General features: G+C 37.1%; 6 protein-coding genes across 12 annotated transcripts in view; 5 read left to right on the plus strand and 1 right to left on the minus strand.

Moving 5' to 3' along the window:
- The window catches only part of LOC130985259 (uncharacterized), a 920,555-nt gene that overhangs the window by 279,609 nt on the left and 615,745 nt on the right, over positions 1 to 25,201 (plus strand). The gene's annotated exons all lie outside the window — the stretch shown is intronic.
- LOC130985335 (membrane protein PM19L-like) lies at positions 540 to 1,623 on the plus strand. The gene is made up of 4 exons (XM_057908268.1): positions 540 to 842; positions 919 to 1,138; positions 1,235 to 1,280; positions 1,373 to 1,623. Exons 1-4 carry the CDS (start codon positions 716 to 718, stop codon positions 1,505 to 1,507), a joined length of 528 nt encoding a protein of 175 aa, XP_057764251.1. The 5' UTR covers positions 540 to 715; the 3' UTR covers positions 1,508 to 1,623.
- On the minus strand, positions 1,613 to 3,929 carry LOC130985306 (uncharacterized). 5 transcript variants are annotated; one of them, XM_057908218.1, is made up of 4 exons: positions 3,558 to 3,929; positions 2,269 to 2,987; positions 2,078 to 2,176; positions 1,613 to 1,792 (listed from the first exon to the last, which is right to left on the minus strand). In XM_057908218.1, the coding sequence occupies exons 1-3, from the start codon at positions 3,655 to 3,657 to the stop codon at positions 2,084 to 2,086; spliced, it is 912 nt and encodes a 303-aa protein (XP_057764201.1). In that variant the 5' UTR covers positions 3,658 to 3,929; the 3' UTR covers positions 1,613 to 1,792; positions 2,078 to 2,083. The 5 variants fall into 5 exon arrangements, with proteins under 5 accessions (XP_057764201.1, XP_057764200.1, XP_057764202.1 ...); XM_057908217.1 differs by having other exon boundaries at positions 1,613 to 1,789; positions 3,558 to 3,911; XM_057908219.1 differs by having other exon boundaries at positions 1,613 to 1,805; positions 3,558 to 3,894.
- Positions 7,315 to 11,332, plus strand: LOC130985295 (SH3 domain-containing protein 3). The gene is made up of 10 exons (XM_057908199.1): positions 7,315 to 7,603; positions 7,722 to 7,844; positions 8,735 to 8,804; positions 8,939 to 9,084; positions 9,805 to 9,906; positions 9,998 to 10,195; positions 10,290 to 10,352; positions 10,433 to 10,522; positions 10,761 to 10,835; positions 11,003 to 11,332. Exons 1-10 carry the CDS (start codon positions 7,352 to 7,354, stop codon positions 11,120 to 11,122), a joined length of 1,239 nt encoding a protein of 412 aa, XP_057764182.1. The 5' UTR covers positions 7,315 to 7,351; the 3' UTR covers positions 11,123 to 11,332.
- On the plus strand, positions 15,355 to 16,441 carry LOC130985342 (uncharacterized protein At3g06530-like). Its single transcript, XM_057908279.1, has 3 exons — positions 15,355 to 15,943; positions 16,026 to 16,193; positions 16,278 to 16,441. Exons 1-3 carry the CDS (start codon positions 15,872 to 15,874, stop codon positions 16,425 to 16,427), a joined length of 390 nt encoding a protein of 129 aa, XP_057764262.1. The 5' UTR covers positions 15,355 to 15,871; the 3' UTR covers positions 16,428 to 16,441.
- Positions 19,868 to 25,147, plus strand: LOC130985226 (ABC transporter B family member 9-like). 2 transcript variants are annotated; one of them, XM_057908062.1, is made up of 12 exons: positions 19,868 to 20,276; positions 20,633 to 20,687; positions 20,819 to 20,994; positions 21,085 to 21,306; positions 21,389 to 21,627; positions 21,715 to 22,234; positions 22,309 to 22,585; positions 22,656 to 23,319; positions 23,411 to 23,639; positions 23,711 to 23,977; positions 24,053 to 24,316; positions 24,396 to 25,147. In XM_057908062.1, the coding sequence occupies exons 1-12, from the start codon at positions 20,040 to 20,042 to the stop codon at positions 25,038 to 25,040; spliced, it is 3,795 nt and encodes a 1,264-aa protein (XP_057764045.1). In that variant the 5' UTR covers positions 19,868 to 20,039; the 3' UTR covers positions 25,041 to 25,147. The 2 variants fall into 2 exon arrangements, with proteins under 2 accessions (XP_057764045.1, XP_057764047.1); XM_057908064.1 differs by lacking the exons at positions 19,868 to 20,276; positions 20,633 to 20,687 and having other exon boundaries at positions 20,860 to 20,994; positions 21,122 to 21,306.

Here is a 25,201-nt window from a genome sequence, read left to right on the forward strand (position 1 = left end):
TAAGGATAATTCCATTATTTAAAACTATATAATCTATGAAATATTGTTTGTTATTATTACTATTATACTTGTCTTTTAATAAAAAATGCCTAATATGTATGAAATGCTAAAAAAATTTATAATGTATTGAAACTAATTTATAATATATAGAAAATATATAATCTATGAGCATGTTGTTTGTTATTATTATTATTATGCTTGCCTTTTAATAAAAAATGTCTTAAATATACGGAATGTCCAAAAAAAGTTTTGTGATATATTGAAATTATATAATATATGAAAATATTGTTCGTTATTATTAGTATTATGCTCGTATTTTAATAAAAAAAATACCTTAAATATACAGAATGCCCAAAAAAAAATTTCTCGGGGGCGGCCCCCGTACAATTTCAGCCCCCCGAAATTAATTCCTGGCTCCGTCCCTGGATATAGTAGTATAAATTACTTGATTATTTGATTGATCTTTTTCACTTGGCGATTTCTCGCAATAAAGAAAAAGAATTTAGTAAAACTGGGAGGAAAGAAGAAAACAGCGTAATGAAGTTGTTCGTGTTTTGTGTTCCCTTGCGTGAACACGAAGCATCAATCACCATCTTTACAACCCCACAGAACATACAAGGTTGCAAGAAAAGAACCCAAAACTCATCACACCACCATACTTATAATAAGCTCTGTTTGGCGCAGAAACATTGCAGCAATCTCAGTCGTCGAGTAAATGGCGTCGCCGCGGCTGAGAAAAGCAGCACATGTGCTTCTGTATCTCAACTTGTGCATGTACGCAACTGTTTTGGGCATCGGCGGCTGGGCCATGAACAGAGCAATCGACCACGGCTTCCTCATCGGTAAACATATAGTTGCTGCATAAATATCTCTCTCTCTTTCTCTCTCTACTCATCGCTTCGGAATCCCTTTCGACAGATAAAGGCTTTGATCTGCCTGCCCATTTCTCGCCTATATACTTCCCCATGGGAAACGCCGCCGCCGGATTCTTCGTCGTCTTCGCTTTGATCGCCAGCGTCTTCGGAGTTGCTTCGGCTATCTCTGGACTCAACCATGTTCGTTACTGGGGCATAGATAGCCTGCCGGCTGCCGCCGTCGCCGGCACCATTGCGTGGGCTCTTACGCTTCTGGCCATGGGGTAGTTTGTTTTTCTTCTGCTCATCTTTCTTTCTTCCTTTTTCTTTTTCTTTTTCTTTTGCATTTAATGGTGTTTGTTTTTTTTTTTTTTTGACAGATTTGCGTGGAAAGAGATCGATTTGAGCGGCAGAAATAGCCGTTTGGTGAGATGAATAGAAATCGGTTTTTACAGTTGGATTTTCTTTGGCAAGAATGAATGGTGATGTTTTGTTTATGGTTGGTTGGTTGGTTGCAGATAACAATGGAAGCTTTCATCATAATCCTGTCAGCTACTCAGCTCTTCTACGTCGGCGCCATCCACGGCGGTGCCGCCATGGAGGTCACCGCCGTGAAGTCAGCCACGCCGTCAAAACCAGAAACAACCGTTTGATGTTTGTTTCTAGGAGTTTTTTTCTATTCGTTTTGTGTTGTTTTTGCAAATAGTAGAGATGGACCTCTCAAATCAAATCCAATAATAAATAAATAAAAGTGACGGTTGTTGCAAAATACTCGACGTTTTTATTGATGTAAGGGACAGTTGCAGCATAATAATTTCACAAGAAATTCTATGTCTATATACCCCACTGCAAAATCAACAAGAAAGGCAGAATTTAGCTGCTTTCGCCACAACTTCCCCTCAGCCTCGGGCACAATCCTTTCATGTCGTTCGCGTCTGCTTCAAGAAGATTCTAGAATTCAGCAAATACATTCAATGCATTTTCTGCTTTACAGTAACAGAAGGGAACTTAACATAGATTTTTCAGCAAATATTTAGCTGCAAAGAGATGACAGCTAAATATTTAAATCATGGCATTTCGTATCAGAATCAACAAGAAATGAAATTTTCATTTTTTTTTTGCCATTTTACTCGACCTTTAGACCACAAAGTGTAATATACATAAATGGTAGAAACTGTTTTATGTAACAAATTGTGAATAAGAAAACACAAAGATAGATTTACCGTTGATTAATGAGCAGACCCCGAAAACACTTCGAACAATCCACAGCAGCTCTTCCACGACGTTTTTTGATCTGGATCTGGAGAAGGAGCCACCACAGGCTGCAGAAAAGTAGAAAAAACGACTTAATTATAGCATATAGTTTCTTTCAGAATACTTTAATGTGTTTGACGGGTTCAGACGCAACACACACCTGAGTAACTACAGAATCTTTAACGCGTTGTACTCCATCATCTAAAGCAACTCCAGGAAACGTCGATCTTTCATCAATTTCTTGTGTAACACATTCCTTTGGATCTAAGGTTTTTGGAGTGCTCTCAGTAGATCCAACATCTGCTTCTTCAACGGGCGTGCAAATTCTTTCTTTGACAGAGTCAAACTTCTCCCCTCCACTTTCCTCGAGTGTAGATTCAACAACATGAGGAGCCTCAGAGATGGCAGCTTGAGAAAGCATATCAGATTCTATGGTGGCAGAGATACTACTATCCACATTTGAATCACAAACAGGCTCAACTGGCTTTCCAGACAAAGAATCATCCATTTCCACTGATACTCCGGAAGCAATGCTCGACTCATCTTGCCCTTTCTTGAGTCCACGGCTCTCATCATCTGAACTGCTGCTGCTGCTGCTGCTGCTGCTGCTATAACTCCCGGATGAACCTCCATCATAGGGCTTCCTGTTTGCCTCATCGTGGTTGATGATGCCATCTTTTACACCCGATTCATACTCAATCTTGATCTCCTTCTCCAACCCCACTCGCTCTTCCCAATTGTCAACTCTTGATCCTTCCATGGAAGAAGCACCTGCAGCCTCTGCTTCAACCGGAAGCTTCTCATGGTCCGGGGATGTAGGGGAGCTTACCTCCGCGACGTTGCTCTCTCTATCATCTTGGTGCTTCACATCCTCATCCCCTGCCATATTTTGAGTCATTTGAACAACAGTTCAACTCACAGTGCAAGGACAATAACAACACATTCAAGGGGCATTTACTTTTGAGCTAATCCATTATCTAGTAAGATGTATTACCACTTTGGGATACCCCACCACCCTTGATAATTTCTACCATTTGAGCTAATTTTGATTGATTCATATCCCATTGAAAGGGTGAAATTGGAGAAAGTCTAATAATAAGTATAAAAATACTCAATAACGGCCCTCAATAAACTAATCGTCTTGCTCCTAAGATCCATAGAAATTTTCAAATCTAAAGAGGGGGAAAAAAATAATTAAAAAAAAGGAAAAACACATAATTTCTTTATTCAACATTGATCCATGGCTTTAGGCCCTTCACCAATAATCATAACCCTCACATACTTGTAATTTTCAGTCAAACAAAACAATGACTAAAACAAAGCTTAGCAACTACGCTAGGAACACACTTACAATTATTGAAAGCACAAACATGAGGAACATTAGATGAATGAAGCAAAAGGAAGCAATTTTCAAAGATTTGAGCGCAGTAAAAGGAGAGAGTCCCGTACCATGGGAGTGAGCAGGAGCAGAATCAGAGTGATCGTTGGATTGATTTTGACTTTCCTTCTTCTTCTTGGCAGCTTTTCGCTTCTTCGCACCTGATGGCATGATGACTGTCTTGTCGAATTACTTGAAATCTACAACTACGGATCAAAATCAGATTGCGAGCTCTCTGCCGAGTTTCTCAGTCTCTCTCTCTCTCTAAACTAAAACTATAATTTCCAAGTACAGCTTTGATTTGAGAAAGAAAGGTATTTGAAAAATGACGGTAAATGAGACAAGGTTGAGAAAGACTTGAGAGGTTGGTAGGGGCGAGAACAGAGAAGAATCCAGCACAGGCTACTGTCCATAGATTAGTTTTTTTTTTTTTTTTTGAATTATTATTATTTTCCCTATCTAATAATGTAAGGAAATATACATGTCACAATTTTTATTTTTATTTTTATTTTTGAGGCCTACATGTCACAATTAAATGGTATAGTCATCTAGTCATATAATTAGTCATATAATTAGTGGTTGCGAGGTTTCTTTCTTCGAATGAGATTATATGTCCCACAATTTAATGTGTACCACTCTTAATTTATTATAATTTTAAATTATTTTTTTAAATTTTAATTTGTTATGCTTTAATATAATATAAAGATAATTAATAAGGGTTTACTCATCCAATTAGGGTTTATAATTATTTTTTTATATTTATTTGAATTAATAATAGATTATTTGGGTTAATTAATTCAAAGTTAGGATATATATATAAATTCAATTTTTAGTGATAAATATCAATTTGAGTTCAATTTTTATTTTTATAAAAAAAATAATTATACAATAAAGAGATCATGAGTTGTACACGGCGGAACACACTAAATTATGGAACAGAGTTCTTAACGAAAAAAAATACAAGTAAAGAAATAACATCCGATCAAATTAGACTAAAATCCCCATTTTGATTATTTTTTAACCCTTTTCTAATTTTTTTTTGAAATTGGTAGAGTGAGGGACAGTTATGAAGTCATTGGTAGTTCGGTATTTTCTCAAGTACTTAATTAACGAACATTATATCACAATATAAGATCAAAGGTGTGGTATTCTCATGCATTAAAAGGGTAATTATCATATTAAATTCTAAATTATTTCTCATGTCCGATAATTATTTCAATTTTCAACAGTATTATTCAGATTTAGTGCTTGTTTGGTTCAATTAGAGAAATAGAAAGAGAATGAAATCAAATAAAAGAGTGTAATGACAACAATAACTATTACTTTTATTGAGTGTTTGATTTAACAATGAAAATGAATCATTAGTAAGGGATTCTCTTTCTTTTGTTTTCCTTCTATTTTGAGGGATAACAAATTTTGTGATTGAGTTACCCTCAAGTAAGGGTAATGGTTAACTCATTGCCCAAACCGAACAACAAGTAATGGATTCATTTAATTGATTGCCTTTCCAACCTCTAAAAACACCCAACCAAACGTGGGCTTAAGTCGGGTTTGAATTTCAACAGTAAATTTAACCGTTTCTTCTGTCTAAAAAAATGGAAAATAAAGTTTATCAATTACCACACTAATTTCTCCTCTTATGCCCATGTTATCATACCAAACTTTCATAAATAATACTCCCCCGTCCACTAATTCAAGATCTAGGAGGTAAAACACGAGTTTTAAAAAAAAGTATACTTTTATTAGTTGAGTGGAGAAAGGGACCCACAAAATGTATTGTTTATTGGTTGAGTGGAGAAAGGGACCCACGAAGTATATTGTTTATTAGTTGAGTGGAGAAAAAATGTATTGCTTATTGAGACCCACCAATTAAAATATGAATAAAAATTTATTAAAAATAGATAGGCCTTGAGTTGGTGGACGGACCAAAAAGGAAAGTAGGCCTTGAATTAGTGGAGGGAGGGAGTATCATCCACGATTAGAATTATAAAAGGTGGAAAAAGAGATGCTCTAAGAAAATTTTCATCTTAATGAAGAAAATTGATCTACTGAAATGATGAAAAAGAGTGGAAAATAACTGTACTCCACCACCCTTTTATAGTAAAAAAGAACAGGCCCATAAAGTTGAAGGGGCGTCGGCAATGAATGGCGGGCAAGTGGGAAACGTCAAGGAAATGAAAGCGTTGAATGGCGAGTTAAATGAAGAGGGACAAGTGGTGTGTAAATAAATTACACATTTTTGAGTTGTCGACATTAATGAAGCCCATCAAACTCACCTTGTTCCCATACTGTACCTCAAAACATTAGAGGCAACTACAAGGTTGTAATGAATTGTTTTATCAATATCCAACCACTGAATCTCAGTGTTAGGTTAGAACTTTGTCCGCGCGTGTTGATTTAACGAAACAATCCTTAATGTTTAAGGTCAAATATTTTGAGTTCGAGGCCACTGTGACACGACACGACACGATCAATGATTTTTTACAAATTCAACTTAAAAGTTTCATAACATTGAATATCAGTATTTTTTTTCTATGTAACTTTATATAGTTACACCGAATACTGTTACATAACTTCCACGCTACTTTTTTAACAAGTACTCTCTTGTCCTACTAAATATGATTCACTTTTTTTTTTTACATGCAGATTAAGAAGAATGTATAAATTGGATAGAAATAGTAGAACTCATAATCTTTTAAGAATTAAATAATGCTTCTTTCGTCTCACTTATCTTGGCAAATTTGCTTTGGGTGCGGAGATTAAGAATAAAGAGTTAAGAGTGTAAAGTGGATATAGACCACTTATTTTATGTGTGTAGAGATGGTAGAGATCACATACTTATAAATGAGACAAGTTAAAAAAAAATGTACTAAAATAAGTGGAACAAGAGAATGCATTTTTATAAAATTGAGTTATTTTCGGTGGAGCGATCAAAATGAAAAACAATTCATGTTTAGTGATGAAGGAGGGATTTATCATTTATCAATAGAAGATGTCAAACTCGGTTGTTCTAGAATGGGACAAGCACCCAAATTCAATGCAGTGTAGCCCATGTATCATTACAGGTGGAAATAATATGGGCTTTTATTATTTTTGGTTGAAAGAGAATTTGGGCTTTCCAATTCTGCTAACGCGACATGATCCATGTTAATTAATATCAAAAGTTTTGAATTTGATTTGTCTAAAATCCACTTCGCTTGTACTCCCTCTGTCTCACGAATCTTGACACGTATTTTTTTTGGATTGTCCCACAAATTTTGACATATTTCTAAATCTATCTCCTACTTTATCATCTTCGTTATCCTACTTTATCACTTTTGTACTTTATTACCGATACACTTAAAACACTAATCTACAACTCCTTAATTTTCATGCCGAAACCAAACGTGTCAATTCGTGGGACGGAGGGAGTATAATTATTTTTACTTAATTTATCATAATTATAAAAAAATATTGATTTATATTTTCACAAATACAAAAATTATTTGAAAACGATCAAGGGTGAGAGATATAAATTGGATACAAATGTGATAGTGTTAATTTTTTTTTTAATAAATTACATTACATAAGTAAATAAATAAATTTTAAAAACTGCGTGACAAAAAACTCGAATATAGGATCTCAAGTCTTAGCATTAGTGTTAATTTGATAGACGATAAAAGGGAGAGGATGCAATTTTTCTCCTATAGTCTAAGATTATTTTTAACATGAAAACTAAATATTTTTTTAAAGAAAATAATTAATAAACTTGTAGTTTAAAATATTGTACTAGTAATTTTTTTTTTGTTGGAAGAATTAAATTGTTAAGTATAAAATTTAACAAAAAAAAATGTAAAAACAAGATCGTAACATTTCACCGACGTGGATGCTCTACCTCCTTAATTGTAACATTTCGTTGATTTTGATTATCTCAAGGCTACGAGTATACAGCTGCAATCAAAGAGAAGATCTGAATACTGACGAGCGCCTGAGTTCGGAGCGCCGTTGTTTTGTCCGAACTATTCAAAATCACTGTGCATTGGGGCTCCAGGAGATTCACAGTGGGGAAGCGGCGGCAATGGATGCTTTCAGGAAACAAGCCAGTAAACTCAGAGAGCAAGTCGCCAAGCAGCAGCAGGTTATCGACCGATTGTTTTTTCGCGTTTTCCTTTTGGTGGACTTCAATTCAAAATGATCATAGATAACCATTGAGGAATTAATTAGCTTAATTGTGAGCTTTCTCTTTGAAATTGTAGGCTGTGATTAAGCAGTTCGGTGGGAGCGGCTATGAGAGTTCGGAGGTTATGGTTATTGATGAGGTTGAGTTGCAGATGCATCATCAATTGGAGAAATTGTACAGATCTACTCGATCCGGAAGGGTAATTAAATTGTCAATGCTGAACTATGTACTAGAAGTCTATAGTAGTGAAAATTTCGTGAATAATTGAGGAATATCGATTGTGCTGTTGCATATATCAGATCAGATATAGAGGAAATTTGTTGGTTATTAAAGCAATGTTTTATGCATCAATAGGTACCTTTTTTTTATTGTTTGTTGAATAAATAATTTTAAGAGATTGCAACCTTTGGCCTCAGCCATTAACCACACTACCATTGGACCAACATACCAAATTTGGATTTAGATTGGCTCGAAATAAGTGGAGAGTTTGATGTAAAATTCCGTTTGTACTTCAGCTTCTTTCTGATCATACTGATTGAGTTTATCATATAGCTTCTGTCTGTACATATTTCCTGGGGTTCTTAGACTTTCTTCTTCTGATTGAGAAAACAGGTTGCAGCTCATTCAAAAATAGATCATTATGTATTAGAAAGAAGGGTTTAACTTTAAAAAAGATTATTATCCATATTCTCCTAAACATGCTTTATGGAACATGTATACAAATGGAGGGTTTTGTAAGGACTTACAAAGCTAAATTTCAAGGTTTAGTACAGTATTTGTCATCTGATTCTAGCTTTTACCTTACCTGAGTCAAGTGATTGGTGTTTCCTTTCCCATGTGTGATATATTTTATTCTTTGTTGAGTTGAGGACCATTAGGTTTAGGACATAAATATAGTTTCATTAAGTTTTTCTTAATATGTTTCATAATGCTAACCTGCAATCAAAGTGAAGCCTAATGCGATGGAAGATTTGTATGAGATTTTGTTTGGAGTTTAATTTGGATCTGGACCCTCAATAGCTAGTTGAAGAGTTATCTTATTTTCTTTTCATGGCTATTGGTTCTAAACACATGGTTTTTCTTTTGCAGGAGTTTCAGAAAGAAGTTGTCAAAGCAGCTGAGGCTTTCACTGCTGTAGGGTATAAACATATAGAAGCTGGTAAGTGTATATGAATTCTTCTATATGTCGTGCTGTTCCTTTAAAATTTTGGCATGTTCACTTTTGCCTTGCTATCTGTATACAAGCAGCATAGTGCATATATAACTTTGTCCTGCATGTATTATGCTAGTCAGGCACCAAGTTGTCTGAAGATTGTTCCAGGTACGGTGCAGAGAATGCTTATGATGAGGCTCTTGCAAAGGCTACATCCGTATATGGGGAAGCCCGAAAACATGTGGAGAGGGAGCAGGATGATTTCAACAGATTGTTGTTTACACAGGTTGGTCGATAATTTCATGTATAACATTATCAGTTCATCACCTCTTCTTCTTATGCTTTGAGATTGGTAAATCCAATTGAAGGTAACCACTAACCAGTGACAAGTTGATTTCAAATAAGTCAGATAGTCTACATAGTTAGTATCTGATTACTTGAGCATTCAAACTGATTTATCGATATGCTTAAATTTGTTGTAGCCATGTTCAGTTTTGTGTCCCAAAAGAATTTGTATGAGTGGAGCTGCATTTCATTGGGAGAGTAATCCCCGGATGCATACTTTGCACATTTCAGAATTTTTAATAGTGGAGTATGATTTTTCTAATTTTAGTAGTTAAAATCTCCATGGTTAATTGAAACCTATGACTAAATCTTGCCTGGAAGCTATTGGTGCATGCTTTTCTTATGTCTGTCGTGGTAAGAGGTTAACAGTTGAAAATGCAATCAGTGAGCAGACAACTACCTGACTAATTCATGATTTAGGCTATGTAGCAGGATATGTCATGCGATTATGCGAACAACATCTTTTACCTTGAGAAATCTGAGTGTCTAACAATTCACAGTCACCAAACATACTGTTTGTGGAGAGTTGAAATTATAATATCGTACATGCATGTTCCTGGGATGTAATACTTTTTTAATCATGCAAAATTTTCCAAAAACTGTTAGTTTGATCATTAAGGCCAAGTCTTGGATCACAATATTATGTAATTTGTTTTTCTAGGTGTTAGAACCCTTGAGAGCAATGATTAATGGTACTCCCCTGGAAGATGCTCGACACCTTGCTCAACGATATAGTAAAATGAGACAAGAAGCTGAGGCACAGGTGTGCATTTATGCATCAGAAATGTGGGCTTAGTTATTCTAACATCAACAGATCTACTGCAAATGGTTCTTTAACTAACTGATATATACAGGCGGCTGAAGTTTTTAGACGCCAAGCACGTGTAAGGGAATCACCTATTCCTGACAATGTGGCGAAGCTGCATGCTGCAGAAACTAGAATGCAGGAACTCAAAGCAAATATGGCAGTACTCGGTAAAGAAGCAGCGGCAGCATTATCTGCTGTAGAAGCACAGCAGCAGAGGCTTACATTTCAGAGACTTGTAGCAATGGTATTTTATTATACAGTGTTCTGCAAGCAAATTAGATATTCTTGACTAATACAGGAAAGGTCCTTATGCTATATGTGAGTGTTGTTCTTTGTAGGTCGAAGGTGAAAGGACATATCATGAACGAGTTGCTACAATTCTCGGAAATATTGAAACTGAGGTCTGTATTTAACCTCTTAGATTCCTAGAAAGTTTAATTTTTAGAGCACGGCTTATGTAAGTGTTTGTTATTTGGTGAAGGTGGTTTCAGAGAAACAGAGGAAAGAGGCGGCCCCTCCTGTGATTCCTCTCAATCACACTTCAGATAAAACAAAGTACTTTCTGGCTGAGGTATGTGAAAGCTGAACAATCAGAATATAGAATTATTTTACTAGAGCTACAAGGAAAAATAAGTATATGGTATTTCAAAGGAAGTCAATAATGTCAGAGAAGTATTTGGCATATGTTGTGAAGACTCGATGACAATGCTGTTTATATTCTTCTTTTTTCTGTTTCTAGTTTGATTCAGAAATTCATTTTTGCAGGCAATTCATGCTTTTGATGCTGAAAATTGCTATTATTTTTCCAGGCAGTTCATGCTTTTGATGCTGAAACAGATAAGGAACTAAGCTTGGCAGTGGGGGATTTTGTTGTTGTTCGGAAGGTTTGGTTCTTTTCTTTACTTTCTCTGATTTAACATCGCATCATGTGTCGGTGGATGCGTGTTTGATTCACAATGATTCTAGGGCGGGTTTGATGACAATGCTGCCTATCTTGCCTCATTTCTATCGTACTGGTCAAGTGGTTTGATATAAGTGCCGACTCTTTCAGGTGAATCCTTCTGGGTGGTCAGAAGGAGAATGTAAAGGCAGAGCAGGATGGTTTCCATCTAAGTACGTGGAGAAGCGCCAAAGAGTTCCGACAAATTATACTGCAGCTGAAGTTTATTAATCGGGTACATGCTTCTAATCATCAGGTTGAGAAAATTTATTTCATTTTGGTGTTGGTTTAATCCCTTGATTGGGGTTACTCGATTAGATACAGTTCTACTTTGTAATATTATTTGTGTTGTAATGCTATTATTTGGTTTTCTGGTGTACTTTTAAGTTATTTTTTATTCGAATCCTTGCTTAATTTACGAGGTTGTTATAATTCCTGACATCTTTTGCAAGCTCTTTTACACGTTTGCATTTCATGCACATCCTTGTTGTTGGTTTTGTTTTGACGGGCTTCCATAAAATAAATTTGATTTCTTTATAATTTTCTTTTTATTTGTTGTGTAGTTATTTTTCTCCCTATTTGATCTTTCGCTACCTAATTATAAGGTTAATTGTAGTTTATGACCCAATAGTCGAGCGGTTTATATCTTGAATTTTGTTGAAAACTTTTGGCTATAAATTATAATTAATCGTGAATTATACTCCCTCCGTCCCGCGAAGCTTGAGCAGTTTCTTTATATGGTAAAAGTTTTTTTCTTATATTCACATTTTCACTTTTTCACTACCACACTTAACACACAAAATACCAACTCCTTAAAATCTATGTCGAAAAGAAATTGTTCAAGCTTCGGGAGTAATATAGGAGGCCGATTGCCGAGTATGGGGATGTCAGTCATATGTAAAATGCCAAAAATGGAGATGCATCAACAGTGTTAGGTCTGTTAAAGTTAGGAAGATTAGGTGATAGTCTAAAGAGGTCTAATTGATGGGAACGTCTAGCGTAACATCTCCACCATTCATTCACGGAAAAATATTATACTAGAACTCAAAAAATAAAATCTATACCTATTATAAAATTTGCCTAATATGTTCCTATTTCTTAATCTATTTTAAGGACAATAGTATAATATCATATTATTATTATTCTAATCTTTTTTATTTAGTTGATTATTGTCATAATAATGAACATAAAAGAATTCAACTCCAATCACAATCCAATTATAAAATAGCGTTGTTTTACAAAATTTGATTTGCCTAATATGTTCCTATTTCTTAATCTATTTTAAGGAGGGTTAATAGTCGAAAAATACACGAACTTTTACGAAATTTGCATATTGCACATGAGCTTCAAAAATAGCCCCAGAATACACCACCTTTTAATTTAGTCGTAAATTGCACACGGTGAAAGTTCCGGTAGCACTTAAGTTTGACCGGCGATGACGTGGACAATATTTAACATTACATGGCATTACTCGTGGCTTTTTTTACACGCTGGCAAGCCACGTGGGCAAAATGACGTCGTTTTGATATTTTGAAGAATTAAAAAAAAAAAAAAATCCTCACTGCCGCCTCCCTCCTCCACTCAACCGCCACCTCCACCCTTCCAGATCTGGAGCCGTCTCCTGCTTCTCCGGCGAGGAACGCCTCTTCGACATCAATCGTGACGGGAGCAGCGCCGTTCAACCGCTGCCTCCCCCTTTCCACCTCCATCCTTCCAGATCTGGAGCTGCTCCCTACTTCTCCGGTGAGGAACGCCTCTCCGACATCAACCGCGATGGGAGCAGCGCCGTTCAACCGTCGATTCGAGTAGGACCACCCGGCGGAGGCGGAGACGGTGGCAGCGGCGGCGGGGGCTGCGGGGGGGAAGCAGCAGGTAAGCGGCGGAGGAGACTTTGACGCCGTCCTCACCACCCAGTTCGCGCCGCCTCCACCAACCAAACCAGCTTCAAAATCGAGTTCAAAATCAATTTCCAGATTTCCACCAGCTTCAAAATCGAGTTCAACCAGCTTCAAAAACGATTTCCACCACCCAACGCCAGCTTCAAAATCGATTTCCACCACCCAACGACATCTTCAAAATCGATTTCAAGATCGATTTTCAGATTTGCAGATCCAATTTCAAAATCGAATTCCAAATTTGCAGATTTCCAAATAATTAGGTTTTTTTGGGGGGTGGAGAGGGCGACGCTGATGTTGTGCGGTGGTGCGTCTGGAAAAGGTGGCGGTGGTGCTCGGCATCAACGCCGGTGAATGAAGAACGGGGCGGCACCGTTGTGCCGCCATCTGCAGAGAGAAAGAGAGAGAGAGAGAGACAGACAGAGAGCAGAAACGACGTTTTCCTTTTTTTTTTAAATTTATTTATTTATTTATACTCACTCAAAACGACGTCGTTTTGAATTCCGGTGAGTCCACGTCTGAAAATTCCGGTGCCACGTCAACACCGATCAAGGTGATGGTCAACGCGTGTGCAATTTGCAACAAAATTAAAAGGTGATGTATTCTGAGGCTATTTTTGAAGATCATGTGCAATTTGCAAATTCCGTGATAGTTCGTGTATTTTTCGGCTATTAACCCTTTTAAGGACAATAGTATAATATCATATTATTATTATTCTAATCTTTTTTATTTAGTTGATTATTGTCATAATAATGAGCATAAAAGAATTCAACTCCAATCACAATTCCAAACAAGTTCGATTTTATCTATATTTATCACATATAAATCTATTATTTAAATCCAAGACTTATTAATTTTTTTAAACAAATTTACTATATAAATTCAATAAATTTATAAAGAAAAACTCAACGAAGTATGTTATTAAGTCCTACTAAAATCTAAATCTATATACACAAAAAGATTCGAAAAATGCATAAACACATTGAGGAAATATTTTTTAGTTAGATAAATATTATCAAATAATAGTATTGTTATCCTTCTACGAAAATAAAATTAGTAAAGTTAAATTACATAAATAATTTGATTGGATAAAAAGGCAAAAACATGGGTGAGACTGATCGAGTGTATGGATGAGAGGGTCGGGGAAGGGTTGGGGCGCGGGTCAGCGGGGTCTGGGCGCAGGTTGCGGGTCTCAGGCCGGTTGAAAAATACGGATAATTCAAAGTAATTATTGTGTGATGAAAAAATAATTTTTTTTTTCAGCGATGATTGTCATTTTTACCCACGATAACTTGTACTTTTCATTTATTTGGTCAAGTAATTATTATCGTAAGATAACATAACCATTGATATGAAGTAATGTAATGTTTCAATAAATATCATAATATATTAATATAAATAAAAAAAGCAAAAAAAAATATTGTTGCAACTAAGAATTGAATCAACCAGAGATGATAGATGAAGGAGCGTACCACTGAGCTAACAAATGTTATTTGTAGAGTAGCATATACTTTTTATTTATTCGCTCCTAGTGAGAACCAGTCTCATGTAAGACCAACTCATATAGAAAAGTTACACATCAATATAAAGGATATTTCATTTAATTCTATTCATCTAATTAATTCGCAATTTGGATTTGAAGTTTTTATACTGACTTCTAGGGTGTTAATTTAAGTTCTATTTTTATTCCTACAAAAATTCTATTATTATTACTATAGATATTATTTTAATTTAATACATTAGTATATATTAAAAGAAAAAATAATTTAAACCCTCAAAAGAAAAATAAAGATTTAAAAAAATGTAAATACTTAAGGATATGATTATTAATATATATATATATATATATATATATATATATATATATATATAGGATAACATATCTTCAGAATGTGCACTTAAAAAATTATTATGGATAAATAATATAACACACAACTTTATGCGATATTTCTCTAATTTTGACGTAGATGCTAATTAGTAATTACCATTGGAAGAAGATATGAAAAATAATGCATTAGTTTGACATAAAATAATGCACGACTATTATGATGTATTCAAAAATTACTTTAAGCAACATTTGTACATTAATTCATCAAGTAATCGTATTAATTTTTTTGTTCAACTTTCAATTTTCAAATTAAGACGAATTTTATTTGAATAAAATAACTATGACTACAAGTCTACAATACTTCATAGTGGAATTAGGTCTCTAACATATCATGCGTTATTAAATCCATTTCTAGTAAGGTTTATAATTGTATCGAGTGTCGACTCGCATTTTTAAATAAGAGTAAAGCTGAAGCTATTTTAGATTGTAAACAAGACATGAATTTTAAAGTATTTCAATTATACCTCCGTCTTTTAAATTGTAACAAAACGTTTCAATTGTTTTCTGCACAAAAATGTACTCATTCAAAAAACAGATAAAATAAAATTAGTGCTATGTGTAAATGTTTTCATAGTCACGTGAAATTTGCAATCCTTTTTCTGTGTGAAAACAAAACCACGGCCCTTGAGTTTGATCCCCAAATCCCAATTAATAACATTAAGGGGGTGTATTCGTTGTGGAGTTTAATAGATTTTTATGGATTTTAAAAGTCTGGGTGTATTCGTTCCAGACTTTTAAAAGTCTGCAGAAATCTGGGTGTATTCGTTTAAGACTTTTAAAAGTCCATATAAATCTGGGTGTATTCGTTTGAGACTTTTTAAAATCCATACAAATCTAGGTGTATTTGTTATTCCATTGACTTAAAATCCGGAATGACTTTCATGGATTTCATCCAAAAAATACACACGACGAAATCCGGCCAAAAACCACGAGAATTGAAATCCATGAAATTTTAAGCGAGCGCTGAGTTCCAGCGCCCGCGGCCAAGAAGCCAGCGAGCGCCGGAACTCAGCATCCGTTGAGAAAGTCCAGCGCTCGTTGGGTTTGAGCGGGCGCTGGGTTCCCAGCGGCCGCTGGGTTGCCGCGGTCGCTGGGCCCAGCGCATAAACTAATAATGCCAGTAACCAGGTATTCATTGCAAAATAGTCCAGCGAGCGCTGGGAACAAAATAGTCAGGAGCTGGAGGTTTTAATAAGTATGGAGGAGTGCTTTAGGAACTACAAGAATGATTTGTTCAGTTTCCAGAGCAAGGAGCTGGACAGGGAGTTGGTAAGACTTTTTTGGGCTTATGATTTTTTAATCAGCAAGCTTTGCTCCTATCATGATTACCTGAAAGCGTTTCAACTTTTAGGCTACACCAGTCAAAAAGATCCAAACGTCACAGCATGTCACTGGCTTTTGTACGGCAGTTATTTTTGAGGTTTTAGGGCTTGTTACTGTTGATAGTGATATTGTTAAGAGGATTCTTCCATATGTGAGTTCTGGGTTGCAACATGGTGCAAAGGGATTGAATCAGAAGGTCAACTTCCAGCAAAATGTTTGGTGTTTGTCTTTTATTCAGCAATGTAGAAGTTTCACTTTCTTTCTCTTTTACTGTATGCAGGCTTCAGCTCTAATGATTGTGAGTTTACTACCCAAAAGGCAGCTTTGGCACCTAATGTTGCTAAAAGCTTGTTGCATTCAGTGGCAGACATGGCTAGAACAGATGCAAAGGAAGGACGTGACATGCGATGGCTGCGCATGTCAGTTATGACCATAATCTCAATAGTTCAGGTATTGCTTCCTGATGTAACTTTTAATGACTTGTCAAAAACAAATTTTTCACATGGTTTATGCAAATGAATACCTGGTTACTATTTTGTTCCCTTGTGGCATTATTAGTTATGCTGCCACATCTCTTACTTATAGACAGCAAGGACTGTATTTTCCAAGTGTTTGCGGTGACTATTTTGTTCCCAGCGCTTGCTGGGTTTCCAGCGGTGCTGGGACTCAGCGGGCGTTGGCATCATGGATTTCAATTCCAGAATTATCCCCTAAATTCTTTGAAAATCAGTGAAAATCGAGGTGAAATCCAACCACGAATTCTTTGAAAGTCGTCTGGAATCTATGTGAATTCCATGGAATTTAAATTCCATGGACTTTTTAAAGTCTGTGGAAATCCACAACGAATACACCCCCCTAAATTTAGAGTGGATTTTTAAAATGGCTACTTTGAAATAGTAAACTTAAAAATTGTCCACTAAAATAAAAACATAAAAAAATGGCCACTGTTACCAAAATACCCTTCCACATTAAAAATTAAAAAAATGGCCACTTTACATCACCCCTTTAAAAAATCCCGCAATTCACAACCAAAAATTTTTGGTTGTGAATTCACACTGGTTGTGAATTGAGAATTCACAACCAGTCGAATTCTCAACCAGAATTTTTTGTTTGTGAATTCACAACTAGTCGAATTCACAGCCAAAATTTAATTCACAATCAGTCGAATTCACAACCAAAAATTAATTCACAACTAGAATTTTTTGGTTGTGAATTCACAACAAACGAATTCACAACCAAAATTTAATTCACAACCAGATTTATGTTGGTTGTGAATTCACAATCAGTTGAATTCACAACCTGAATTTAATTCACAACTAGAATTTATTTTGGTTGTGAATTCAAGTAGTTGTGAATTTGAGTTTTTAAAGTTTGAATTCACAACTAAAACTAGAATTTATTTTGATTGTGAATTCGAGTTTTAGTTTTGAATTAATAGATCTGGTTGTGAATTCAAGAATATTAAGTTGTGAATTCATAGATTTGGTCGTGAATTCAAAAACATTAAGCTGTGAATTCATAAATTTGGTTGTGAATTTAAGAACATTAAAAAAATAATTATACAGCTCAATCAAACTGTGTACAACACCAAAATACAACAACTCAATCTACCATCAAAATACATCAATTCCTCTAAATCAACAATCAAAATACAACAAAATATTATCTGAATCAATTCAATCTACAATCAAAATACAACAATTCCTTCGAATCGACAATCTCAGCATTCAATCTCTGAATCAACAATCTCAACAGATCTTAGAATGAAAATCATTCACATACGTCTCAGATCTAAAGTTTTTTTCAGGGAATTAAGACAAAAATCCCCAAAATTATTCAGATATGGAACTAAGGTTTTTTTTGCCTGGGAAAACGCGTCGCCTCTGAGCGGCGCCGCTGCACTGCGCCTTTCCGCGCGCTCGCCGCTCCTCCGCTCGCTGCTGCACTGCGCCTTTCGAGCTCAAACTCGTCGTCTCCGCCGGCCAGGCACTCGGCGATGGTCCCCCTGCAGCCGGATCTCATTGCCGGTATCATCCATCCCGCGGCGGAGGGATCGTCGTCCCCCAACAGATCTGCAGAAGAGGCAACAGATCCCAACCTGCCTCCTCCACCACCAAAACCTCCACCGGCTCCAAAACCTCCACCAACACAGAGAGAAACTAGAAAATTATAAAGAATCTGTTGAGGGAGAGAGAAATCGAGAGAGATCTGTCGAATTGAGAGAGAGATCGAGAGAGATCTGCCTGAATCTGGATGGCCGGCGGATCTGGCTTCTCTTCGCCAGAGAGAGATAAGGATAGGGGTGAGGGCGACTGGAGTTGGGGGAGCTAGGGCTCAGGCGCCGGAGCTCGAGCAGAGATGGAGAGTTGTTGAGGGCGGCGGCTGTAGCAGGAGTTGTGGTCGCCGGAGGAGATGAGAAAGAGGTGCTGTGCGTCGCGGTGGTGGTGGCTGTGCGGTGCTGCCGGAGATTGAGTGGCCGCGCGGCGCTGCGGACGGGCGGCGGACGGGTAGCAAGAGGGAGAGGGGGAGCCGAAGGGAGAGAGAGAGAGAGAGAGAGAGAGAGAGAGAGAGAGAGAGAGGATTGAAGGAGAGAAGAAGAATTCACGCTGCAACATGGCAAATGGCAGAATTCACTATTTATACAAGGGCATTTCAGACATTTCACGCAAAAAATGGCTAAAATTTTAAATTTTAATCCTATAGGCTAAATTTTAAGTTTACAATATGAAATAGGCTAGATTCATATATTCACACTTAAAAATTTATGCCCGGATTTTTTTTCCATGATTGATAATATACATAATTATTTAAACTAATTTCTATTTGATTCATCTATCTTATTACAAGAGTGAATTTTAGAAATTTTAATAATAGAAATAAAAATATCTAATTATGAAAAGTAAAAGTGACTGGATTCAAATTACCTGGCTACTGTTAGTATGTACTCACTCCATCCCATTATTGTTGGCTTGTTTTTCTTATTAGGATATCCCATTAATATTAGCATGTTTTTATTTTTAATAATGATTTTACGTTACAAACAATATGATTCAATATACATTTACACATTTTTAGACTATAATTTTATTTTTATAAATATTCGTGTCTAAAAGAAATAGGTCAACAATAACGGGACGGAAGGAATATTTATTATTTTGATTAAACCTGAACTTTATGTTCCTAAATTTTGTTACAAGTTTCAAATTTTTAATCAAATTATGTGCACAGGATACAGATGACATTTATTAATAATCTACATCTGTAAACAATCTAAAATCATTTCTTCCAATTAATGAATTCCCCTTTTGGTTCTAGAAAAAGAATCGAGTAATCTCATGTTCAGAATTCGAGACCCATTTAATTTCCAATGGTCCTAAATAAATGCAAATTTGCCTTGATAATTTCCTTTACTATTCGAATTTTGTACGCTCCAATTATGCAATTAATTTTGCTTCCATATTTCCTCATCATATTACGCGCCCACTTATTATTTGTATATCTAAACAAATTGCATTCTCAAATTGAGATTAACTCGAATTATAACTCACAACACAAACTGGGAAAATTTCATTTAATATTACAATTTATGATTCCAGGAGAGAATTAATTTTTGGCAACAATTAATTTTACTTGTTCAACATACACCATCGCATCATATCTCGAAAATTAACAATTAATTTTTGGCAACAAATTCAAAAATAAGTGGATCCGTTAATTAAAGCTTGAACAAAAAGTTTATACATTTGAAATATACATTCTGGAAACACCAAAATTAGGAGTGAAGGGTTAGAATTGAATGACCTTTAATTATATGCCACACAATATTCGGATATTAGTGGATGGATTTTTCGCTTTGAACTAAAAAAAGTGAAAAAAATTCACATGAACTTCTAGAAATATATAAGTTAGTACGTACACTATTAATCTCTCCAACAGATCCTTTATATATTTCATCACACTCGAGTTATTACACAATTCGTGTCTGAGATCACAATTCGAAAACTATTTCTCGCTTCCAAATTTTCAGAATCGCAGAATAGAGATGGCCAACGATCTGGCGGCGGCGACGACGCCATCTGAGAAGAAGGAGGAGGAGAAAGTGCCGTATTATAAACTGTTTTCTTTTGCAGACAAGCTTGATGTACTTCTAATGGTGGTCGGGGCAATCGCAGCCATCGGGAATGGGGTGTCGCAGCCGCTCATGACGCTTATTTTCGGCGAGTTGGTGGATTCCTTCGGCGGAGGTGATAAATCATCAATTGTGCATGCAGTTTCGAAGGTGATCGGTATACGTCTTTATTTTTCGTCAGTAACTTTGTCGAATGTTTTGTTTTTGGGATTGCATGCAGCCGATTTTCGTCCAGATTAATGTGATAATGCTGAAATCAAACTTGAGAATTTTGATAGAAATTTAGGAAAAATTTGGAAGAATTGGATGGGAAGTGAATCGATTTGTTTCGTTTAATTGCTTTTCCCCTTTCCTGGTTGATTCATTGAATCCAATTTTCATGTCTGTGTAAGTGTTTTCTACGAGACGTGATACAGCTGTTCCTAAATTGATTTGAATTCAAAGGTGAACGAGGTGAACTTTCAATGCTGAAATACTTGTATCAAACGACGCTCTCAAATTTGCAGGTAGCGTTGAAATTGGTATACTTGGGCATCGGTGCTGGTGTTGCTTCACTTCTACGTGAGTACTTGCTCTGTTTCCTGCGTTTGAATGCCATTGCAGCTTAAATACGTTTCTGACCATAAACTTCGTGTGGAAAAAGCATTTGTTATATTATATGGTGACGGAGATAGTTTTGAAATCATGAACAGAGATGATGTGTTGGATGGTAACTGGAGAAAGACAGGCTGCTCGAATACGAGGGTTATACTTGAAAACTATATTAAGGCAGGATATCGAGTTCTTTGATACTCAAACATCAACGGGAGAGATCATTGGGAGAATGTCTGGTGATACGATCCTCATTCAAGATGCCATGGGCGAAAAAGTAAGCTCTTAAGCTGCTACCTTTTATGTAAGCACAATAATCATAGTAAAAGCAAGATAAGGATTCCTAAACATAAGTTGATCATCTCAGGTGGGAAAATTCATTCAATTTGTTTCGACATTCGTAGGAGGCTTTCTTATTGCTTTCTGTAGAGGATGGCTCCTAGCGATTGTGTTGTGTACGTGCATTCCTGCACTTTGTATAGCAGGAGCATTTTCAGCTGTACTCATGGGGAAGATGGCAACCCTCGGACAAGCTGCTTATGCCGAGGCTGGAAATGTAGTTGAACAAACAGTTGGAGCAATTAGGACGGTATGTTAATAGAATTTTGATTTCGCGGATTAAATCAATTGCTTCTTCCTTCTCAAGGGAAATTTTCTACTAACTCTTATAGGTTCAATCCTACAATGGCGAGAAACAAGCAGTGGATAAGTATGACAGTAAACTGCAGATTGCTTATAAGGCTACTGCGAAACAAGGGCTAGCTTCGGGCACCGGATTTGGTTGCATGTTATTCGTTGTCTTTGCCACATATGGACTTGCAGTTTGGTATGGAGGCAAACTGATAATAACCAAAGGATACAGTGGAGGGAAAGTTGTGAATGTTATCATGTCCATCATGACAGGAGGAATGTAAGTTGTATTAACTTACTTTCTTGTTTTCCACATTAACAATTGCCATATTTTGCTAACTAGGATTTATTTATGCTTCTTCACCAGAGCAATTGGTCAGGCTTTTCCGTGTGTAAGTTCCTTTGCATCAGGTCAAGCTGCTGCGTACAAGATGTTTGAGACCATCAACCGTAAACCAAAAATCGATGCTGGATGTAGTGGGATTGTTTTGGAAGATATCAAAGGTGAAATCGAGCTCAAAGATGTATATTTCAGATATCCAGCAAGGCCAGAAGTTCAGATATTTCGAGGATTCTCAATATTCATACCGAGTGGGAAGACAGCTGCATTGGTTGGACAGAGTGGAAGTGGAAAATCAACGGTGATTAGCTTGGTGGAGAGGTTTTATGATCCTGAAGCTGGAGAAGTACTGATTGATGGGGTTAACTTGAAGCAGTTGAAGTTGAAATGGATCAGAGGGAAGATTGGACTTGTGAGCCAGGAACCTATCTTGTTTGCTACCTCCATGAAGGACAACATACTATACGGAAAGGAAGATGCAACTGTTGAAGAAGTAAGAAGGGCCATTCAGCTTGCTAATGCTGCTAACTTCATTGACAAGTTACCACAGGAAAGATAAATTCTTCATTTGCCTCATCTTTTTCACCAAATGGTTTCTGAAAACGTCAGCATTTAGCATTGCAGGGTCTTGATACGATGGTGGGTGAACATGGCACCCAGTTGTCTGGAGGTCAGAAACAGAGGATTGCAATTGCTCGGGCCATCCTGAAAGATCCCAAAATTCTCCTTCTTGATGAAGCAACAAGTGCTCTGGATGCCGAATCAGAACGAGTAGTTCAGGAAGCACTTGACAATGTCATGACAAACCGTACAACGGTGGTGGTTGCACATCGTTTGACAACCATTAGGAATGCTGATATGATAGCCGTTGTGCATCTCGGGAAACTGGTAGAGCAAGGTGCATGCAACTGCATTTTCTTCATTTCACAGTCTTAATTGCAATTCACATACTAACACTTGCATTCTAGGCACACATGATGAACTGATGAAAGATCCTGAGGGAGCTTATACGCAGCTTGTTCGCATGCAAGAACGGGCCAAAGAGACTGAAACTAGTTCTAGTCAAGAAGAGTCCCCTCAAGTCTTGGAGAGAAGCTTGAGCAGATCTGAGAGAAGCTTGAGCAGATCTGACAGCCAGAGACTTTCCATGCGCAAATCCACAAGCAATGACTCATCAAGGCATTCATTCTCACTTTACGGTGTTCCTAATTTTGACATGCGCGGGATCCAACCTATAGAAGACGACGGGGAGGAACCTGATGCAGACAAGTTGAGGAAACGCAAGAAAGTTTCTATCAGACGGCTAGCAGCAATGAACAAACCCGAAGTGCCATATTTGATACTTGGATGTGTAGGTGCAGGAGTGCAAGGTTTGGTTTTCCCAATGTTTGGGCTTTTGCTGTCAACAGCTATCAGAATTTTCTTCGAACCTCCGAATCAGCTCAGTAAGGATTCCAAATTCTGGGCACTTATGATGGTTGTGCTAGGCCTCAGTACTCTGCTGGCCCTTCCTGTACAGAATTACTTCTTCGGAGTTGCAGGTGGGAAGTTGATTCAAAGGATTCGTTCTATGTCGTTCAAGAAGGTCGTTCACCAAGAGATCAGTTGGTTTGATGATCCTGCAAATTCAAGGTATGTGGGATTCTAATTAAGTTATTATCTACTCATTCTTTATCTGTTTTGGTGCGTGTTTGTGATGGTTGGAGGTGTTTGATTTGTGCAGTGGAGCAATTGGAGCTCGATTATCAAGTGATGCCTCCACTGTTAGAAGCTTGGTGGGGGATGCTTTGGGACTAATCGCCCAAAATATATCCACTTGTATAGCAGGTCTCGTCATCGCCTTCACTGCTAACTGGTTGCTGGCCATCATAATCTTAGCCGCCCTGCCTTTTGTTGGTTTACAAGGATTCATTCAGATGAAATTCTACAAAGGCTTCTCTGCTGATGCCAAGGTTTCTATACTAGTCTATTTATAAATCACAGACACTATCTCTATTTATTATTTAATGGAATGTATGTGCAGGTTATGTATGAAGAGGCTAGTCAAATAGCAAATGATGCTGTTAGCAGTATCAGAACAGTGGCTTCGTTCAGCTCTGAGGACAAGGTGATGAAGATGTACGAGGAAAAATGCGAGGCTCCTCTGAATGAAGGAATCAAGCTCGGATGTTTTAGTGGTATGGGTTTTGGTGTTGGTTCGTTGGCACTTTATTGCGCGCAGGCGTTCTGTTTCTACATGGGATCTATTCTTATTGAAAAAAACAAAGCATCATTTGGAGAAGTATTCAAGGTAATAATCATTATAAACACCTACTCTACTTTGATCTCTTCTTGCTAACGGTGGTAATTTATATACTTGGCACAGGTTTTCTTCGCCCTAACCATGTCCGCCACTGGAATTTCCCAAGCTAGTGCTACAGCTCCGGATGTCAACAAAGTTAAAGACTCTGCTGCCTCTATATTTGAGTTACTTGACAGCAAACCTAAGATTGATTCAAGCAAAGAGGAAGGTACAACATTGGCTAGTGTTCGTGGTGAGATTGAGCTTGTACACGTGAGTTTCAAGTATCCCACACGACCTGATATTCCAATCTTCAGAGATTTATGCCTATCCATACCTTCTGGCAAGGTAGATCCCTCGTTTCTGTCAAAGCTTACATTTGCTGTTTCTGTATGCATCTGTTTAAAACTGCTCCTACTTTTTCCAGTCAGTTGCTCTTGTTGGAGAGAGCGGCAGTGGGAAATCAACTGTCATCTCGCTGATAGAGAGGTTCTACAATCCTGACTCGGGCCAGATTTTCTTGGACGGAGTTGAACTTAGGAAATTCAAGCTGAGTTGGCTGAGGCATCAGATGGGGTTGGTGAGCCAGGAGCCCGTGCTGTTCAACGACACAATCCGAGCCAATATCGCCTATGGGAAGAAGGGAGACGTAACCGAAGAAGAGATCATTAATGCAACAAAAGCTGCCAATGCTCACAACTTCATCTCCGGATTGCCAAATGGCTATGACACAACTGTTGGCGAGAGAGGCGTGCAGTTATCAGGCGGTCAGAAGCAACGGATTGCCATTTCTCGAGCCATACTGAAAGACCCCAGGATCCTTCTCCTTGATGAGGCGACAAGCGCCCTGGACACTGAGTCGGAAAGGATAGTGCAGGACGCGTTAGACAGAGTGATGGTGAACAGAACGACGGTCGTGGTAGCCCATCGTCTGACGACAATAATGGGGGCGGATATCATTGCTGTCGTCAAGAACGGAGTGATTTCTGAGAAGGGAAAGCATGATGTGCTGATGAAGATTAAAGGTGGAGTATATGCATCCTTGGTTGCTCTTCATGCAACTTCACAGTAATTTTTATTTCTAATGTTCACAGATGAAAATCAGAGACTGGAATTTCGTGCATTCTTTACTTTCTTTCATTAGGTTGGTCATATAAATTCTTTATTGATTGGTTGTTATGTTTTGACGTATAAATGCTCTCCTTTTCTCCCTTTAAATTTCGCTTCCATGCT

Source organism: Salvia miltiorrhiza, chromosome 5 (assembly GCF_028751815.1).
Source record: "Salvia miltiorrhiza cultivar Shanhuang (shh) chromosome 5, IMPLAD_Smil_shh, whole genome shotgun sequence".
Classification (NCBI taxonomy): Eukaryota; Viridiplantae; Streptophyta; class Magnoliopsida; order Lamiales; family Lamiaceae; genus Salvia; species Salvia miltiorrhiza.

What these genes read in the sequence shown, in the direction of transcription:
- LOC130985335 (XM_057908268.1), top strand. Translation starts at nt 716, where the DNA reads ATGGCGTCGCCGCGGCTGAGAAAAGCAGCACATGTGCTTCTGTATCTC. An exon ending in CGACCACGGCTTCCTCATCG is followed by an intron (nt 843 to 918) that starts GTAAACATATAG and finishes CCCTTTCGACAG; the next exon opens with ATAAAGGCTTTGATCTGCCT. An exon ending in CTTACGCTTCTGGCCATGGG is followed by an intron (nt 1,139 to 1,234) that starts GTAGTTTGTTTT and finishes TTTTTTTGACAG; the next exon opens with ATTTGCGTGGAAAGAGATCG.
- LOC130985295 (XM_057908199.1), top strand. Translation starts at nt 7,352, where the DNA reads ATGCTCTACCTCCTTAATTGTAACATTTCGTTGATTTTGATTATCTCA. An exon ending in GTATAAACATATAGAAGCTG is followed by an intron (nt 8,805 to 8,938) that starts GTAAGTGTATAT and finishes TATGCTAGTCAG; the next exon opens with GCACCAAGTTGTCTGAAGAT. An exon ending in GACAAGAAGCTGAGGCACAG is followed by an intron (nt 9,907 to 9,997) that starts GTGTGCATTTAT and finishes TGATATATACAG; the next exon opens with GCGGCTGAAGTTTTTAGACG.
- LOC130985226 (XM_057908062.1), top strand. Translation starts at nt 20,040, where the DNA reads ATGGCCAACGATCTGGCGGCGGCGACGACGCCATCTGAGAAGAAGGAG. An exon ending in TGGTGTTGCTTCACTTCTAC is followed by an intron (nt 20,688 to 20,818) that starts GTGAGTACTTGC and finishes AATCATGAACAG; the next exon opens with AGATGATGTGTTGGATGGTA. An exon ending in ACTTCATTGACAAGTTACCA is followed by an intron (nt 22,235 to 22,308) that starts CAGGAAAGATAA and finishes CATTTAGCATTG; the next exon opens with CAGGGTCTTGATACGATGGT.
- LOC130985342 (XM_057908279.1), top strand. Translation starts at nt 15,872, where the DNA reads ATGGAGGAGTGCTTTAGGAACTACAAGAATGATTTGTTCAGTTTCCAG. An exon ending in AGGAGCTGGACAGGGAGTTG is followed by an intron (nt 15,944 to 16,025) that starts GTAAGACTTTTT and finishes TTCAACTTTTAG; the next exon opens with GCTACACCAGTCAAAAAGAT. An exon ending in CAAAGGGATTGAATCAGAAG is followed by an intron (nt 16,194 to 16,277) that starts GTCAACTTCCAG and finishes TACTGTATGCAG; the next exon opens with GCTTCAGCTCTAATGATTGT.
- LOC130985306 (XM_057908218.1), bottom strand. Translation starts at nt 3,657, where the DNA reads ATGCCATCAGGTGCGAAGAAGCGAAAAGCTGCCAAGAAGAAGAAGGAA. An exon ending in TGCTCCTGCTCACTCCCATG is followed by an intron (nt 2,988 to 3,557) that starts GTACGGGACTCT and finishes AAAATATGGCAG; the next exon opens with GGGATGAGGATGTGAAGCAC. An exon ending in AAGATTCTGTAGTTACTCAG is followed by an intron (nt 2,177 to 2,268) that starts GTGTGTGTTGCG and finishes ACTTTTCTGCAG; the next exon opens with CCTGTGGTGGCTCCTTCTCC.